The sequence below is a fragment of the Bipolaris victoriae genome, assembly GCF_000527765.1.
Source record: "Bipolaris victoriae FI3 unplaced genomic scaffold scaffold_82, whole genome shotgun sequence".
In the NCBI taxonomy this organism is placed as follows: Eukaryota; Fungi; Ascomycota; class Dothideomycetes; order Pleosporales; family Pleosporaceae; genus Bipolaris; species Bipolaris victoriae.
In genome coordinates, this window is record NW_014575310.1 from 19,346 (window position 1) to 37,113 (window position 17,768).

Consider the following 17,768-nt stretch of genomic DNA (forward strand, 5'->3'; position numbering starts at 1 on the left):
CCCAGTGGCGCGGCGAACTCGGCCGCTAGTACCGGTAGAGAAAATGTCCGCCAAGTGTGGCTGAGTAACCATTGATGACGCAGACCAGCTCGGCGCCAACACCTCCACGAATTCGTTGACCAGAGCTACAACATCACCCGACGTCTCAACACTTCACTTTTACCCTCCAAATAACCTGCCGCATACTCTTCATCAGTCCCGAAGTACTATCAACTTATCCAACGCGTGACGAAATTACCATCAAACAGAAACCAACGCGCTTACCGTAACCACCTGTTTGAAGCGCGAATCGCATCACTTCGAATTGAATCGACTCGACTCCACGAGGAATACCACACCGTCTCATAAACAGCGCGAAAGCGACCAAATCACCTACAACCAGGAAGCGCTACCCCGGCGCCCCATAACCCTCAACAATGTTCTTCTTCTTCACCTGCGGAACACACAGTACGTCTTCCCATACATCTTGCCACGCAAACCTCCCCCTTCCCCCCGTGCATCATCACCACATGCAATGCCCCTCAATCTCACTCAACTAACTCAGACCTCACAGCCTTCACCTCCCCACTCAAAGGCGCCGAGAGCGTCCGTGTGCAATGCCAAAACTGCGGCAACTTTGAAACGGCCGTCATGAAGCGCTGGGAGTGGTTTACGTTCTGCTTTATTCCCGTTATCCCCTTCTCACTTAAACCATACAAGGAGGTCGGCTGCCGCACCTGCCGATTTTGGCAGGATATCAAGTATCGCCCGGATGTGCTGCAGCAGATGGAGCAAGGGCCGGGGCAGGGGGGACCGCCGATTATGATGGGTGGGCAGGGACCGCCTCCACCGCATGGTGTACCTCAGGGCGTGCCGCAGTATAAATAAAAGGGGTTGCTGAAGGGAGGGGAAGGTGTGTGGGTTGAGGACGTTTGGGAGTGCTACGTTGAAGCGCGAAGTAACGCATGATACCAGTTTTGGGGGTACGAATGAAAGAGAGAGAAAGGAGAAAGGACCGTTACGATATCCCCAAGGTTATTCTTTGGAAGTTTTTTTTGGAATTCCGGGACAGGGGCGTTTAGCGTTTATTCACCATCCTGATACCACGCATGTTTTTCTTGTCATGTCTCTTTTTTTCGTCTCTCTACCAAACACACCCTGGATAAATAATACCATAATCTTTCATTCGCGCTGCCTCAGAAATACGGGTTCAATCTCTTTTTTTCTCTGCTGCTCACAAAAAAAACTCTTGCTTAAATGTACAGTTCACTCAAACAATGTACAATGTCTCCTCTTCATCCAAGGGAAGATTATATGTATCGGCATGATTCCCCGACACCTCCAGATGTCCAAAACGTTCGTACGTAGTCTGCTTCTCTTCCCCCGTCTTGCGTAGCAGCAGACAATAAAAGGTAGTGATGTCACGTTCTTCTGAGAAAGGATACTGTGCCAAAACGACCGTCTTGACACACGTCTCTGGTCCCAGCGTTTTGCTCTGCGGCCTTGTCGGGTCAAATTCTGGTATCACACAATCGAGATGAACAGTGGCCCAACGACGGTTGTCGCATTTCCCCCAAGGAGGAGACGCTAAATCAACACGCGATAATATGTCCCCACGTGGATACGTTAGAGGCAGCCATGGCTCTTGCGCTGCGCGGGAGAAACAGCGGGCTCTCAGCGTGAGACTGGCGGATGCTATTTCTCCAAAGTCGTCGGTGCCCACTGGCTGTATGTTTGCAGCGGTGCACGTTGCGCGGGCGTGGAGAAGGCGGTAGTCGATCCGGCCGTCCCAATATACCTCATCTGCGACAGAAGCCCAAGACCAGGATGGCGCACGCCATGTTTGGGGCCGCCAGTGGGGTCCGCCATAAGTTACCCATAACAGATCGAACATCAGTGTGTTTTCCCACAAACCAGCTAGATAGCGGGATTTGGTATACGTGGAGAACATCTTGCTTATGCCTTGCAAGGCAGGAAAGATATCCATTTCATACGTAAGGCGTTGATGAGTGTATTGCTCCACGATCTTGTGCCATGTTAACGGGATACGTCTGTAGGGGTAACCATTGTTGAATTGCAGCTCGTTGTTCAGCCAGAAAAGACTACACACGTTTGAGTATGGGACGTGACAGGGTGGGATGGAGCATTCGCAGTCATTCTTGGTCTTGCAATCCCAGACAAGCTCTTCGTGCGCGAAATACAGAACCCGGGGAGAAAGCAGTCGTTCTTGCAATGTCCATCCGCGAGGTAACAAGGGCGCTCTGCCGTTGACCCAGCTGGTGTTCTTTATTCTTGGTCGGACACAGAGGTCTAACTTTGACCCGTTTTCGTCCGGGTATGGGAGGCGGAAGAGAGGACGTTCGGCGCTGTGACGGAAACAGCCACCTGATGAATCTCGAGATGCTGCAGCAGCGAGTGTAATGTAAGCACCAGAATATATTTGAGCCATTTTGCTTCCTTCGCGGCGCCAGTCATCGATATCGTCTTGGATAATGCACAGCGAGTCGATCCAGAGATACTTTAAGCCAAGGCGATAGGCAAAGGACACGGCATGCCGGAATGTGAGAGGGAGCTGAGCCCACCTGATTTGCTGCTTGTGGAGCGAGAGATTAGATGTAGTCGTCCTAATGATATGTCTCTTGCCCCAGCAGTGACTTAGACAGGCATAGGGCTCGGTCTCTCCGTTACTTTCATGAAGCCTGATATTCTGTGGTCCTTGGATGAGGACGACACGACGGCAGAGGTAAATTAGTGCGCTTGCACGATTGATGTGTCTCGTCGCAAGCCCGTAGCCAGGACAGCGTGCGTCTAATGGCATGACTAGATCCAGAATATGATGCGACTTCAAGTTCTGGGGGAAGGTACGGTATCTTCCAAGGATTTTGTTGCACTAAAGAAATCAGCATCCGTCATCACGCTATGGTTACGTTTGGACGTACTGTACGGAGAGTACGCCTCATAACTAATGTTCATATTCGATGTAGCTAGGATTCGTGAATGCTCCATTTTGAACTGCATACTTTTGATAGGATACGTTTCATTAGGAGGCTCTGTATATTCAATCAAAGATGCAATGGCACATAGAATCATGCAGCCAGCACAGCCTGCTTTAGCAGACGACGATAACTTGTCGATTGGAAGTTCTACACCCTTGGCCGGCCACACAAAGCTCTTGCATAACGCGCATTCTTTTGCCTTTGCATATGCATCTTTGATCTTCTGTCCACGCGATCCGTCTTTTATATTGGTATCTGCGTCCCACCACGGGGGTGGTCTCCACGGAGGTGTCCACCATGGCGGCAGGATTGGATCCCAAGACGACATGGTGTTGCTGATCAAGTGGGAACTCACTCGGCTTGGTTGTGCAGAAATGGAGAGAGACAGAGAGTGGATTGATGCGAATGTGACTGAGAAAGAGAACGTGGGGTATTGAGAACGTGAAGTTTACTGCTTCTGAAAATTGGGGGCCAAAAACCATATGTGCTGAGGCGGACAAATCTCTTGCTCAAAGAAAGGTGGAGTCTCAGGCATCCTGTGTTAGATGGAGGTAGTTCAGACTGATGATGAGAAGCAACCGAGGTAACAGCCTTGCAGTGCATGTTAGTCTGTAGTACTGGAGGCTACTGACATCAGAGCGATGTGCACTGCGCCGGGCCTGCACCAAGTAAATGGATCACATTCTTGCAGCTTTCCAAGAGCTGGAACGGCAATGAGGGAGAATGAATGAGTTTGCAAGCCACCAGGAATAGATGGAGTATAGGATGAGTGTTTGTGAGGTGAAGGTTGAGGTTACGGCGCACCATCGGAAAGATGGCAGTGTTTGTGGCACGTGCGCCTGCTTTCTCCGTGAGGGGCCCGCGGCAGCGACGACCGTAGAAGAGGCGAAATGTTTATCGGCTATGAAGCCAAGCTTGAGTGCAGAGATATTCTGGCCGAATTTGAAACAGAGCGTCTCCGGTCTTGAGAGAGGTGCCCGGCCCCGTCGCGCATGCGCAGGACGGCGCCGGCAGTGTCGAGGGGGCCCCGTTGGGCGGGGACCCGAAGACGAGTGGCAGAAGTCGACGCCCATTATAGTGGTGGATGAATATGGAGTAGGTAGGATATAAAGACCAAAGGGTGCAAACAAGATACAAGGACAAGCATTCAAGTACAGTATTGAAACCCTCATCACAAAGCGTTTGAATCAGAGCCCAGAAAGTCATCATGTTTGAGAAGAAGGAACTCCAGCCTACGTTTGAGGGTATGTGTCACGTGTGCAGTGAAGTGACTCTATGGCTAACTGGGTGCAGAGGTCATGGGCTGTCAATCGGCATGCTACGAATGGGCAGACAGCTACGACAGCAAGGACTGGGATCGTCTGCGCAAGTGCGTTGCTCCGACACTGAAGATTGACTACCGGTCCTTCTTGGACAAGATGTGGGAGGCGATGCCAGCGGATGAGTTTGTGGCCATGGCCTCTGACCCTGCGGTGCTTGGCAACCCCCTCCTCAAGACACAGCACTTCATCGGCGGAACACGGTGGGAGAAGACGGCCGAGGATGAGATTACGGGATACCACCAGCTGCGAGTGCCTCACCAGCGATACACGGATGAGTCGCGGACGACGGTGGCGGTCAAGGGCCACGCCCACAGCTTCAACACGCACTGGTACAAGAAGATTGACGGCGAGTGGAAGTTTGCCGGGCTGAACCCGGACATTAGGTGGTACGAGTATGACTTTGACAAGGTGTTTGCAGAGGGCCGCGAGCAGCTGGGCGAGGCCAAGGCTGCTGCTGGCATCCCGGAGACGGCGCCTGGCCAGGCTGTGTAGATGCATATGGGCATCGATAGATACATACATGTACAAGTATGTAATGGCGAGCGCCATGGTAGATGTGTGGATATAATGCGAATCATGATGAAATGCAATGGATCATGGGTGAGGTGGCTCCTTCCTGTGCTGGTGCATAGATACGAGATGGTGATGTGTACTACGTATGTGTGTATGTAAGTGTTTGCAGGTAGAGAAAGAGGGGCGTGCGGGATCCTTGGGCCAAGGGCCAGGCCAGGCCAGGCCAGGTCCCTGTCGACGAGGTTGCTGGATACAGACATGGGCGGAGCAATAGACGTTTACGTATACGTAGGCACATTTGTGGAATGGATGGGCTGGATGGGTCCACCGACGCAGACAGGGAGAAGGCGGCTGTGCCATGTCTCTGTCAGCTTGGGTGGGAGAGAGGTGCAGCTGTTAGCCCCGGCGAGCGGTGAGGGGCGTCGGCCATTTGGTGCAGAGGGACGGCGCTTTGTTTTGGCTGGGTAGTGGGAGGAGTCGGAGTCGGGGGAGGAGGAGTAATGAGTATGTATGTGTATGTAAGTAATCTACTACTCTGTACCCACATGGCATAATATGTAGTATGCACATGTGCATACATAGATACAAAGGATGAGTGCACAGCGCAGCACCGCGCCCCGCACTCGGCCATGTCTGTCCCATGGCGCTGCGCGTCATTGAGCAGTGGCAGCGGCGCAGCGGCCAGGGGTGGGCCCAACGACCAGCTCAGCTAAAGTCAGCAGTTGACGCACAGGAGATCGTTAATTCCGACCTTGCCTGGGCGTGCAATGGCGTTGCAGCCAATCTGCGCCCTGGTAGAGGGCGTTGCAGCCGTGCTGAGCCACCAAGGCCCGCCATCCTTGTATCGATCTCCAAAGCTTGTGTCTGCCCGATCCAGCAAATCGTGGCGCCATCCTCTGCTCTCTAACCCCCCAGCTTCGTCTCTGCGCGTCGCTACCGAGCGCCGTAAACTTAGCGGATTCGCTCGGCAGCACATCATCTGCGCTCTTTGCTCTTTTACCCCACCCACCTTTCTTCTCACACACATCTTTCCCCCCCTCCCCTCTCCCACTCTCGTCGCCGTCTTCTTCTCTGCTTCCCTTGCGTTCTGGTGTTTGGATTCGACCTGTTTCTCCCGTCCGCCTCCGTCCTCTGTGTCCTTGAGTCTTTGCCGCAGGTAAGCCCATCTCCCCCCTCCCAAACAGCACAATTTTCATCTCTCGCCTTGGCGCGCCTCCGCCCACCCGCCCCCCAACTGTGCCTGCTGCATATCGACAATGCACGCAGAATTGTCCACACGCAATTGCCAGCGCTTCGTCGTGTGTGCGCATCCAGCCCGCTGACGTCGTCGGCCTGCACGGACTCGTTCGCATCGCAAACCAGCCCACTGCCCGCTGAGGGCCCAGTTGCAAGCGCAATTGCCCCATCGCCGTCGTCGTCGTCGCCCCCCCGCTGCCGCCGTTGGGGTCGCAGTGGTGGTCGTCGTGTCGCGACCCAACCAACGAGACGAGCCTCATGTCCGCCCCCGCCCCCCCATGTCATCCATCGCGTCGGGCCATCCTGCACACAATACTGACTGGCCCGCACAGATTGCAATTCGAGCCTCCTCACGGTCACTCATTCACTGTCGTCACCCGCACAGTCCCTGGTGCTCAATCCCGAGTTACTGTCGCCGCTTGTTCCGAGTGTCTCTTAGCTTACTAGGCTCCTTCCTTGGCCGAGCTGCCTTTGCGCCTGAGCCCGACGTCAGCGCCCACTTCACACCTTCACAGGCTACGTTTCCCTTACTGCGACACCAGGAGCATCGTTCCCAGTGGTGAGTGTGCGCGCGCCTAGGGCCCTTGCCCGATCCGTCCCTGCCCTACCCTGCCCAGCCCAGCCTTGCCCTGCACTCACCTCGCTCCCGCTGCCTGGCTTACTTACCCGCCCATTCACCGACGCTAACCATTGCTTTTCGCGCGCAGACATATAAACGACTCCTACACTTCTCAATCATAATTAGAGCGCCCTACCCTTACTCCCCACCTCCGCTAGTCCATCCGACTACCCCGCTTGATCTATTCAGCATGTCTTTCAACAACGGTTATAACGACCAGTTCCAGGGCCCACCCCAGGGCGACATGAACAACCCCACCCCACAGCCGGGCGACATGGGCCAACCCATGGACACCTCCGGCAACGGCTTCCCACCCCAGGGCAACATGGGCCCTCCAGGCAGCGCTGGCGGCGATGGTCAAGGCCAGGGTGCCGGAAAGACGACTCTCTGGTGAGTCCACACATGCGCCCCCCACGCTGCGCACGCCATGTGCAATGTGGCCAACGCTCGCCTCAGCGCCACATGGCATGTAGCAAAATACGTTATGCTAACAATGGCACAGGATGGGTGAGCTCGAGCCCTGGATTGACGAGAACTTTGTCCGCAGCATCTGGTACAACATGGGTGAGACAGTCAATGTCAAGATGATCCGTGACAAGTTCTCCGGGTAAGCACACAATCCCACTCTAGAAAGCCACCAGGCTAACTACCGCATAGCAGCAATGCTGGATATTGCTTCGTCGACTTTGCAAGCCCTGACGCTGCGGCCAAGGCCCTGAACCTTAACGGACAACTGATCCCAAACTCAAACCGTCCATTCAAGCTCAACTGGGCCTCTGGTGGCGGTCTCGCTGATAGGAGGCAAGTCATGTCTAGTCTCTCACATACACACTGCAATGATCTCTAACACTAAAAGAATAGCCGCGACGAGCGTGGTCCCGAGTTCAGCATCTTCGTCGGAGACTTGGGCCCTGAAGTTACCGAATTCGTCCTTGTCCAGTTGTTCCAGAACAAGTATCCCTCGACCAAGTCGGCAAAGATCATGTCGGACCCCATCAGTGGCATGTCCCGTGGATATGGATTCGTGCGATTCGCCAGCGAGGAAGACCAGCAAAAGGCTCTGACTGAGATGCAAGGCGTTTACTGCGGCAACCGCCCCATGCGTATTTCTACTGCGACACCAAAGAACAAGAGCGGTGGCCCAGGCGGCCCTGGCGGAATGGGTATGCCCCAGGGTGCGGGCGGCCCCGGCATGGGCATGTACTCGATGGGTGCTCCCCCAATGGGTAACTACTATGGCGCTCCCCAGCCCATGAACCAGTTCACCGATCCCAACAACACTACCGTCTTCGTCGGCGGTCTCTCGGGTTATGTTACCGAGGACGAGCTACGCTCCTTCTTCCAAGGTTTCGGCGAAATCACCTATGTCAAGATTCCTCCAGGCAAGGGATGTGGCTTCGTCCAGTTCGTGCAGCGCCATGCCGCAGAAATGGCTATCAACCAGATGCAAGGTTACCCAATCGGCAACTCTCGCGTGCGTCTTAGCTGGGGCCGCTCTCAGAACAACTCTGGACCAGCCGGCACCCCATACCGCCCTGCGCCACCTCCACCAGTGCCCTTTGGCCCTGGCATGGGCATGCCCCCGCAACACCCCTACGGCGGTGGTGGCGGCGGTTACGGTCCTATGATGAAGGTAAGGCGACAGCATGTCTTGAGGACTGGATAAAAATGCAAACGCCTTCTCGGCAGTTGAGCATTGTCTCCTACCTCAATCTCCCCCTCTTCTATGCCGCTGCCAGTTACTGACTTTCCTATAGTAAGCGCATTCTTTCCCTCTGTATTGCTTGCACGGCGCTTCATTCGTGGTTCATCCCGTTGGCTTTACTGCAACGACCCCTTTCATGACTCGGCAACGACGATTTCGAGCGATTTGGTCTTTAGTTCTATAACGGGCGGTACTCTAAAAGTTCTCGACTTTCTCTGACGACACCATCTTGCTGGAGGGCCATAGAGGGGAGTCTTTGTATAACAGGCCATCCATTCTCCCACTCGGACTTTTCTTTCAGAGCGTGCTACTCTTCTTTCGGGGAGCATCTATGGGATGTAGCTAGTCATGCATGGGTCGGGTGCTGCTTTCTGTCGAATGCCTTTCTTTTACCGGTTGCGCTCTGTGACCAGCAGATTGGCTATCCTTCCAATCACACGATTCTTCTATTTTTTGCGTGGTTTTTTGCGTGCTTGCTTACTTGCTTACTTGTTTGATTCATCTAACGGTCTGGTTCCAAGTGCATCATAGTTGGTTTTCTTTGTTCGTGCGCGTATGTAGAGTCTGGCTGGCGTGCGTATGATTTGTTGCCTTGTCAGAGCTCAGGGAGCATTTCACTAACCTTGCTGTGCGCAGTCCTCCTCCCACGCAGGCGTCGCTGCCTCCACCTTATTCATCCATCGCGAACAATAGCTATGCTGGCTCACAACACGACAGTCAGAACGCCCCTACTCTTCAGAGCGGCGCGGCAAACGGTCTCCAATCCGGCCTCGGTGGCTTCACTCGTTTCACACCGCCCCAATCGAACGATCCAAACGGTTCCTTTTCGTAGCAGTTCCCTTTCTGCTTTGGCCCGCCAGCCAGGCCATGTCGGCCAGATGTGCATATAGTAATACTTGATGGTTTAGCAAGGAGTTAAAAGGGGGGGGCACTTACCATAATGTCGGTGTACATGGCTTTCAGATATGGGACTACGTTGTTTTAGCAAGGCGTTTGGCGAATACCAAAACAGCGGATACCCATGTTACGAAAGGAGGAGGTTCCTCCAACAATCTAATGTCTCTTATATCAGGGAATAATTCTACTTTGAAAGCGTTTTATTTTTTCACGATACGTGTTCTATGGGTAACGTATCTGTTGCCTTGCAACGGTTGTTCGGTAATCAGACAGCTGCTTGACAAAAACGGGACTGACAGACATGCTTGTTTCGGTATGTTAGCAGGATACATCTTTCTATTGCTCAACTCATCATCACTGTATTCCAATCGAAATCAAGACGCATTTGTCTCCTTGGTCGGCATCGTCATGGTTATCAATGTCCGTGATATCCAGAAGTCCATGGGTTAGTCACCATGTGACGTGTGATGAGTCTGACCATTCGTACCTTCCCATGAGGCTCCTCAGGCGTGCCCGCCATTACCCAGCCTTCAACTTGTCAACATGCCTCTTCTCCCCGTCTCATACATTCCCGCTCCAGCACAACTACCGGTTTCTTGTTGCTCTCTTGGATCTGAACAGCAGCAATCACACGCCGATCATGCGCTACGATGATTGGGATGTGATCCTCTTCCCCCGAAACTCCCATGTTCCGATTCAGGAGTTCAAGACCGCTTGCTTTGTCTCGCAAGTGGAGTGTGAGTTGCACCTCTATCTAGTCTCTTTTAGGCCGGCTCGCTATCACTTGGGGTAAATTACACTGACGCACCACAGACGGGCGCCAACTGCCGACATTGACCTGCTTCATCACCTCGCTACCACCCTCGACACCATTTCGTATCTCACTTCATTCATGGCGTACAACCTTGAAAGCCTCGGCGCTCCTCGAATCCCAATGCAAAGGCAACCAAAAGATAGTGTTCGCCGTCCAGGTCATTGTGGGCGAGGCTAGACTCTTGTAATCCTGAAGCATATGCTGCCGAGTGAGAGTGACACCTACTGACCGGCTCAGTCACGGCTTCTTCGACTTGAATACGAAATGGCCTCAAGAGATTGGTAAGCGATTCAGAGCAAAAATTGGATAAAACGAGATCTGACTACTGTGGAGCCTACGAGAAGAGGTCGCTCGCCTTCAATGATTTACCTTCGAGCCAGCGAAAACGGCCTCTCGAGTTCCCTTCGTTCCACAATCTTACGCTCACGAATAACATTTGGGATGCCCGTGACCCATATGGGCGCATACGAGTCGTGCTTTCAGAGCAGCTGATGAGCAAGACGCAAAGTCCTGGGAGTTCAGACTTTGGTACTGCCAACGAGCTCGTTTGCTTCTCATTTCAGCATGCACCAAAAGGTATGTTTCGAAATACTAGAACCATATGGTATGTTATGTTCAAGCAACGCAGATATCCTCCAGCAGACCGGAATCTCGTGGCCGATCTCGAACCCACTCTACCTCCCCGATGCGTTTAACCGGGACAGCCAGTACTCTCGGCCATCTCCAACAACTTCATGGACCCCTGATGCGTATCCTTTTAGAGGGAACATGCAAATGCAAACTCCGCAATTGCATAATGCACAACCCGCATTCAATGGTTCGAATGACACCGAGCCCAAGAGACACTCCAACGTGCACCTGCCACCTATTCCACATTTTCCAAAGCAATTTGTTGCTCCCACTAGTCACAATCATCGTGCAACCACATGGGATGACGCATTCCGCACGCTCAATTCCACCACCGACACTACCAGTATAGATGGCTGGTCAGAAAAGAGGAAGACATCCGCGTCGTCCGATCACCCCGTGCTGAATTACATGTACGACTCACACACATCCACCAATGGTCTGCCATGGATGAGAAATATGTCTCAGCATATTCAGAGTGACAGTATAGATTGGGATGAATACTCAAAAACCCGAAAAGAGAAGCAATTTGTCGTTGCGCTTCGAGATGACCAGTTGGGCCAGATAATCGACGCAATAAGCCCACCAAAGCATAATCGTGAGATTTCTTGGACACCCGGTGGGCCATTCCATCAGTCTACTAGTCAACAAGCCGCTCACGCTTACTATCCCCCAAAATTTGGAACTGCTCCGCCGATCAAACGTCCGTCTGGAGTTCTGGCTCGCAAATCGTCGTATCAAGATTCTAGCAGTGTCTTACGAAATGTCTCAAACAAGTCGTCGTCGCATAAACATTACTCCCAAGAAGACGGGAAAGACAGAATGTCTACAAGGCCACGCCCGTCTATTCCAAATAACAAGGAGGATATTGGGCCGTCGCAATTGCGATTGCCAACGCCGTTTCCCCAGGCCAATCGTGTTCCAACTCCGAACCCTTTTGCTCAGGGGCAACCAGCAACCATTTCAGAATTAGCAATGAGAGGCTGGCCCTCAACTCAGGCAAGCGCGCATCGTGTCAACCGAAGCGAGGCGCCACAGTCAGCCACAGAAATCGGCATGCTCGGCTCGGCTCATGAGCCATCAAACTTTCATTTCAGGAGCAGAAAGGAGGACTTGGTGTCTGATTCACCAAAGCTGTCTGAACAAGCGGCTCGGCAAGATGAGTGTTTGATGCCAATAGCCAATGCGGATTCTCAAATGGAACAAAGCTTCGTTCAAAAAGCACAGGGTAATTCCACTCAGGACGATCGAAAGGTTATATCTGGACTAGTGGAAATCATCGACATCGATGCTGTCGATGCTGTCGACCCCAGCTTAGACGCGAATCCGGCAGTGGATACCAGCAAACTCTCGCCTTTCAAACCCAGCCACAAGTCTCGCATTTCGCAATCAAGCATCGATAGCACTGGTCGTCTAGAGAGACAGTTGTTCAGTGCTCTGGGCGAGGAACTTGGGAGTTTCGACCATCATCATCACCACCAGATCGATACCACGGATATGGGACCTGAGCTTATGCATGCTCTGGGTGGTGGTACGAGGACAAACTCTGAGCTCAGCGGTTCCGCAATACTCGGCTTGACGACGAGTAACTTTGAGCCGGCTGTCAAACGGAAGAGACAAGGTATGCTGGGCGGAGGCAGTAATGGCAGTCCGATGAGTAAGAAGGAGAAGGTTGATGGGGTAGAAAGCAAGGAACAGAGGGAGGTAGTGGTCAGTATGAGAGGAGACTGATGGTATTCGAGGTAGTGTCATGACCGTTTTGCCTTTTGGGGCATTTTTTGCGGGGGAGGGCTTGGTGGACTTGTGGCCTTGGTAGTGTTTGTTTTTCTGGAATAGGATATAGGTATTTATTAGGTTGTGATTGACAACAATAAAAAAAAGGAGGCAGAGAGAGGAAGGCTATTGGGGCTAGAAGAGTAGACTGTTTACGGGCAAGTAGAAGTAAAGCTGCAGTGTTTTTTGAACGATACAGCGCTGCTATTTCGAATACACGTACAAAATTCTTTTGGTCAAGTATAAACATTGCAAGATCGTACTTTGAATTGAGGAAAAGTATATGTGAAAGGGAAAGCACGAATAGTTCAATTTGATAAGCATGGTTACGTTATCCAACGATTTATACAAAGATACAATAAAGATCCAATATTTTTTTTAAAAAAAGAAAAAGAGAGAAAGAGATCAATAAACAAAATAGCCCTGCGTCAAGGGCAACGTCTCCGCCGGCTCTGCCACACAAATCATGCCATCAGCCTCCACTGTATAACTCTCCGGATCAACCTTCATCTTGGGCCTCGTATCATTGAACTTCATATCGCGCTTACCAATGTTCCTGCAATTCTTGACTGCTTCAACACGCTTGCGCAGGCCGTACGAGTGCACAACGCCCGAGGCGATAGAGGCTTGGGAGACGAAAGTTATGCTGGAGGCGGGGACGAGCGGGGCAAACATTGGGCGCATAATGCGGGGTTCGACCATGGGGATGGATCCGTTGGGATCGCCCTGGATTATGTTAGTGATGTTGTTGTTGTTGTTTGTAGAGGAGGAGGGGAGTAGTTACCATGACGGCGTATGAACAGAATCCGCTCTTTACAATCAAATTTGGTTTTACGCCAAAGTTGTTTGGAGTCCAGAGGACGAGATCGGCGAGTTTGCCTACTTCGACGCTGCCGATGAGATGGCCCATGCCCTGGGCAATGGCTGGATTGACTGTGTACTTGCTGATGTATCGTTTGACGCGGAAGTTGTCTGCGTCGGTGCCCTCGTCTTCCTTGAGTGTACCGCGCTGCACCTTGTTCTTGTGTGCTGTGTTCCAGGTGCGGAGAATGACTTCGCCGCAACGGCCCATAGCTTGTGAGTCCGAAGACATCATTGAGATGGCGCCGAGGTCGTGGAGTACGTCTTCTGCGGCAATCGTCTCGGCTCGGATACGCGACTCGGCGAAGGCTACGTCCTCGGGAATGTTGCGGGAGAGATGATGGCAGACCATGAGCATGTCGAGGTGCTCGTCCAGCGTGTTGCGGGTATATGGCCGGGTAGGGTTGGTTGAGGAGGGCAGCACGTTGTCATGTTCAACCACACTGATGATATCTGGAGCATGTCCTCCGCCGGCACCCTCGGTATGGTATGTGTGAATCGTTCGGCCCTTAATCGCCGCGATAGTAGACTCAACGAAACCAGATTCGTTCAGCGTGTCGGTATGGATCAGTGTTTGTATGTCGTATTCATCGCAGACTTGTAAGCAAGCATCAATAGCTGCAGGCGTACTTCCCCAATCCTCGTGCAGTTTGAGACCGCAAACGCCGGCCTCGGCTTGCTGTTGCAGTGGACGAAGCTCAGAATCATTTCCTTTACCCGTAATTCCGTAGTTGAGAGGAAGCTCATCAATGGCCTGAAGCATCTGTTTGATGTGCGTCTTACCAGGCGTACATGTTGTTGCGTTCGAGCCAGTACTGGGTCCTGTACCGCCTCCGAGAATTGTTGTGATTCCAGATGCTATAGCCTCTTCCGCCTGCTGGGGGCAAATCAAGTGAATGTGTGTGTCAATACCGCCCGCTGTCACAATCTTGTGCTCGCCAGCTATGACATCGGTGCAGGCTCCGACCACCAGCCTAGGGTCTACGCCGTCCATAACGTCCGGGTTGCCTGCTTTGCCAATGCCAACAATCATGCCGTCTTTGATTCCAATGTCGGCTTTGTAGATACCGGACCAATCGACGATGAGGGCATTGGTGATGACTGTATCTAAAGACTCCTTGTCTGATCGCCCACCAGCCTGACCCATGCCCTCACGCAGCGTCTTACCTCCTCCGAATGCACATTCGTCGCCATATACAGTCATGTCCTTTTCTACCTTGATCCACAGATCTGTAGCGCCTAGCCTCACCAAGTCGCCAGTTGTCGGACCAAACATTGAGATGTAGACTTGTCGCTCCATGGTACAAATGTCAATATGGGCAGCATCGCCATGGGGCTCAGGCTCGTGAAGAAAACCTCCAGCCTGTAACTTCTCTACGATAGTGTTAGCGACGGACAGGTCTCCAATGAAGCCTGAAGCAATCTGGTTTCCACCCTTGATGATCTGGTTCCCGCCGATTTGAACAAGCGTGACGGTTTTCGTGTCACCAGGCTCAAAGCGTACCGAGGTGCCGGCGGGAATGTCAAGTCGGTAGCCGTGCGCTCGAACGCGGTCGAATTGCAGCTGAGGGTTTGTCTCGATAAAGTGATAGTGCGATCCGACCTGTCGTCGTGAGTCGCGTGTTCTGTATTCCCATGTGACGGTCTTGACGTACCTGAATTGGCCGGTCTCCCACGCTCTTTACCTTGAGTTTTATTCTCTTGCGCCCCTCATTCAGTTTGATGAGTCCGCTCTTTCCCTTGACAGCGACTATTGCGCCTGGTTGCTTGGTGTCATCGTACACGCTAGGATCGGGCAGAGGGAACAATTCATTGGAGGGAATAGGGAGAAAGGAGCCATATAGCGCCTTTTCGAGGTCTCCATCTTCGGTAGAGATGGGGTGATGGACGGTAACAAGATAGGTGCCTGTGGGGAAGGTGCCTTCGACCATCAACTCTACGAGCGATGAGACAACTGCAGGCTGTACATGGCGGCGACCCAACATGGTCTTGCCAATGGACATGAGATCGGCGACAGTATGGTTGCCATCGCGAATAAGCTATAGGCGTTCAGCATGGGAGTGGGGGTGTGCGTGCAGTCAGCGGAGGGGCTCGTACTTCGTGGAGATTGTTTGCAATCAATGCCTGCAGCCGTTAGCAGAGGGCGTGCAAGGGTGTCTTGGACGTACAGCAGCTTCAGCGTGATTCAACTTGACGCCCCGTGCCAGGCGACGCTGGGCAAGCAGGCCGAGCTGGGATATGACGAGCTTGTCAAGCTGTCACGACATTGTTAGCAAGCTTCGGTGAGGTAATAGCAGTCATGGCAGCCAGTGACACACCTCCTTGGGACACAGCTGCATGATGCCTATTCACAAGCCAAGTACAGTAATTACGTATGTGTCGTTCGGCGTAGTAGGAGAATACAAGGCCCCACCAGATTCCTTTTCCCAAGCTCACCCTCTACCCTACTAGTACTTCCCTTTCCCTTGAGCAGCCTCGCAGGCTTCACCGTTTGGGGCAGATTGCGGGGGCCGCTTACGATAAGGACCCGCCCGCTGCCGATAGCGAGCCTCTGTCGTGGTCACCCGCACCCGACCACCTCAACTATAACCCGACCACCTCAACTATAACCCGACAAGCACTCACATGGCCATATAAGCATAACGCCATGCCATGTGCCCCGTTTCTATGGCTAAGACCATCGCGGCTCAAGCCAGGCTGATCAAGATCAAAGCCCACGAGGTGCTGACCATGCCAGGCGTTGATACAATACCATGCCCGTGACACACCTCATGCGGTCCGCTCCAGTATCCTTTGCCTTGATCGCACATTGCTCGATCAATCCTCACGTCCAGAGCCATGGCTGCTATAACAACATGACAGCCCCCGACTGCATATCCTCTATTCCAAGCCTAGGCAACATGTATGCATGACCCAAGTACCGCGCCACAGAGGACCACCCCTAGCCACCCTTCTACACGCCACCTGAGATGCACTCGCTCATCAAGCATCTCAAACCGGACAAGGCAGACGAGGAGCCTCGCCAAGCGCAATCAGATGCACCCGTCAAAAGAAGCAGAGCGCCGGCCAAGCCTCCATCAAACGATCCCAACATCCCGAAGAAGCGCCTTCATCTCAACCAAATATGCCTCTACGAACGCCGTCTGCCCGGAAGAGCGTACGTCTCTGCTCATGTAAACCGCTTGCAGCACGGCTTCTACAGGTCCGATGTCCTCCACGGAGCCGCCATCAACCAGGTCTACTTTGTCTCTGTCCGTTTCGTCTTTCATCCACATGATCCGGAATCGCATCGCTTCAGGAATGCCGAGATTCAAGTAAGCCTGCACGGCGAAGACCCCAGCTCCGGCTCCAACAAACGGCCCGGGCGCTCGCAACCGCGCATCCTGAAGCACGCTCCAGAGCTCATGTTTGGTGCCGTATCCCCAGAGAACCTCCAGTGGAATTTCAGCCTTTCAACTTCATTGGGCGTGTCTCCGGCATCCCCCGTCGGTGCATATATAATACCGCAAGCATCTGTGCAAAGCAGCTACAAGGTCTATCACATGATGAGTATCCAAGGTTCAGTGCGGTCAAGGCAAGACGGGTCGGGGCAGACGATTGAGGACTCCAAAGCCGTCTGGACGCTCAGCGAGAACGTGCTCCAGAAATCAGGGTTGCCGCGTGAGTTTGATTTTGTGATGCTTGTGCAGAAGCCAAAGGATGTTAAGAACATATACATGACGGTCAATGTAGATGCCAGCGTAGCAACTTGGTATGGTGCATATCCCCAATGGTACAACAACCTCTCCGAGTACATGCCATCGCAAAACTTTGCTGTCAGCTTCGAACATGACGTTGGCCAGCGGTTTCTTCCCAGCCACCCTGGGCTTGGCTACAACTTTGCGGATTTGATACACTCGCTGGATCAGTATGTCATGATGCCAGGGACTATCTATCCGACGACTGTAAGTTGGCTTGACCATAGGAAATATGCCACAAGCTGACTGTATCAGGGTACAAACCAAGCAGAGTCCAACCCCAACCAAACTCGCAGGCGGCCACTGGAGGAGAACAAAGCCAATGAGCCGGACCGTCCACCTTCTCGCTCCAAGCGGCGTCCTAGGTCCCCGGGTGAATATCAATCGCCTATGCAAGACTCAAGCCAGCGAGAAAGACGGAACTGGACACCTGAGCATATTGATGTTCGACTTGTTGTCGACCACCGATTTCCTCGAAGCCCTGATCCACGACGCTTTTCATATTCACCCCCGCATGTTGTGGAAACAAGGCGACATCCGTCAATACGACGCAGAAAGTCACGGATACGCCTGAAGGAGTATGGCGAAGCAGAATTTAAAAGGACTTATACTCGGTGATGCAGAGACTGGAGGAAGTAGGACACGCGCTGGAGGAGCAGCTATAATAAAGACCTGGTCACGTGGAAAGT

The 17,768-nt window shown here is 52.8% G+C and overlaps 9 protein-coding genes across 9 annotated transcripts; 5 read left to right on the forward strand and 4 right to left on the reverse strand.

Annotated features, from left to right (window-relative positions):
• Window positions 1-416: 416 nt before the first annotated feature.
• Window positions 417-867, forward strand: COCVIDRAFT_18457 (hypothetical protein; the record flags this gene model as incomplete). The annotated part of the gene is made up of 2 exons (XM_014698164.1): window positions 417-447; window positions 554-867. The coding sequence occupies 2 exons, from the start codon at window positions 417-419 to the stop codon at window positions 865-867; spliced, it is 345 nt and encodes a 114-aa protein (XP_014553650.1).
• Window positions 868-1,249: 382 nt separating this feature from the next.
• COCVIDRAFT_18458 (hypothetical protein) lies at window positions 1,250-3,303 on the reverse strand (the record flags this gene model as incomplete). The annotated part of the gene is made up of 3 exons (XM_014698165.1): window positions 1,250-2,869; window positions 2,919-2,941; window positions 3,000-3,303. 3 exons carry the CDS (start codon window positions 3,301-3,303, stop codon window positions 1,250-1,252), a joined length of 1,947 nt encoding a protein of 648 aa, XP_014553651.1.
• An 879-nt stretch (window positions 3,304-4,182) lies between these two features.
• Window positions 4,183-4,789, forward strand: COCVIDRAFT_18459 (hypothetical protein; the record flags this gene model as incomplete). The annotated part of the gene is made up of 2 exons (XM_014698166.1): window positions 4,183-4,219; window positions 4,269-4,789. The coding sequence occupies 2 exons, from the start codon at window positions 4,183-4,185 to the stop codon at window positions 4,787-4,789; spliced, it is 558 nt and encodes a 185-aa protein (XP_014553652.1).
• Window positions 4,790-5,088: 299 nt separating this feature from the next.
• COCVIDRAFT_107065 (hypothetical protein) lies at window positions 5,089-5,280 on the reverse strand (the record flags this gene model as incomplete). The annotated part of the gene is made up of 1 exon (XM_014698181.1): window positions 5,089-5,280. A coding segment is annotated over one exon (192 nt), but the record flags the coding sequence as incomplete, so codon positions are not given.
• Window positions 5,281-5,550: 270 nt separating this feature from the next.
• On the reverse strand, window positions 5,551-6,306 carry COCVIDRAFT_18460 (hypothetical protein; the record flags this gene model as incomplete). The annotated part of the gene is made up of 1 exon (XM_014698167.1): window positions 5,551-6,306. The coding sequence occupies one exon, from the start codon at window positions 6,304-6,306 to the stop codon at window positions 5,551-5,553; it is 756 nt and encodes a 251-aa protein (XP_014553653.1).
• Window positions 6,307-6,855: 549 nt separating this feature from the next.
• Window positions 6,856-9,202, forward strand: COCVIDRAFT_29136 (hypothetical protein; the record flags this gene model as incomplete). The annotated part of the gene is made up of 5 exons (XM_014698182.1): window positions 6,856-7,055; window positions 7,168-7,272; window positions 7,323-7,470; window positions 7,522-8,298; window positions 9,092-9,202. The coding sequence occupies 5 exons, from the start codon at window positions 6,856-6,858 to the stop codon at window positions 9,200-9,202; spliced, it is 1,341 nt and encodes a 446-aa protein (XP_014553668.1).
• A 705-nt stretch (window positions 9,203-9,907) lies between these two features.
• On the forward strand, window positions 9,908-12,439 carry COCVIDRAFT_40317 (hypothetical protein; the record flags this gene model as incomplete). The annotated part of the gene is made up of 5 exons (XM_014698183.1): window positions 9,908-10,004; window positions 10,081-10,264; window positions 10,319-10,362; window positions 10,415-10,657; window positions 10,710-12,439. 5 exons carry the CDS (start codon window positions 9,908-9,910, stop codon window positions 12,437-12,439), a joined length of 2,298 nt encoding a protein of 765 aa, XP_014553669.1.
• Window positions 12,440-12,886: 447 nt separating this feature from the next.
• On the reverse strand, window positions 12,887-15,681 carry COCVIDRAFT_106973 (hypothetical protein; the record flags this gene model as incomplete). The annotated part of the gene is made up of 6 exons (XM_014698184.1): window positions 12,887-13,207; window positions 13,266-14,945; window positions 14,998-15,381; window positions 15,440-15,466; window positions 15,511-15,597; window positions 15,661-15,681. The coding sequence occupies 6 exons, from the start codon at window positions 15,679-15,681 to the stop codon at window positions 12,887-12,889; spliced, it is 2,520 nt and encodes an 839-aa protein (XP_014553670.1).
• A 630-nt stretch (window positions 15,682-16,311) lies between these two features.
• On the forward strand, window positions 16,312-17,697 carry COCVIDRAFT_40319 (hypothetical protein; the record flags this gene model as incomplete). Its single annotated transcript, XM_014698185.1, has 2 exons — window positions 16,312-17,286; window positions 17,335-17,697. The coding sequence occupies 2 exons, from the start codon at window positions 16,312-16,314 to the stop codon at window positions 17,695-17,697; spliced, it is 1,338 nt and encodes a 445-aa protein (XP_014553671.1).
• Window positions 17,698-17,768: the final 71 nt, after the last annotated feature.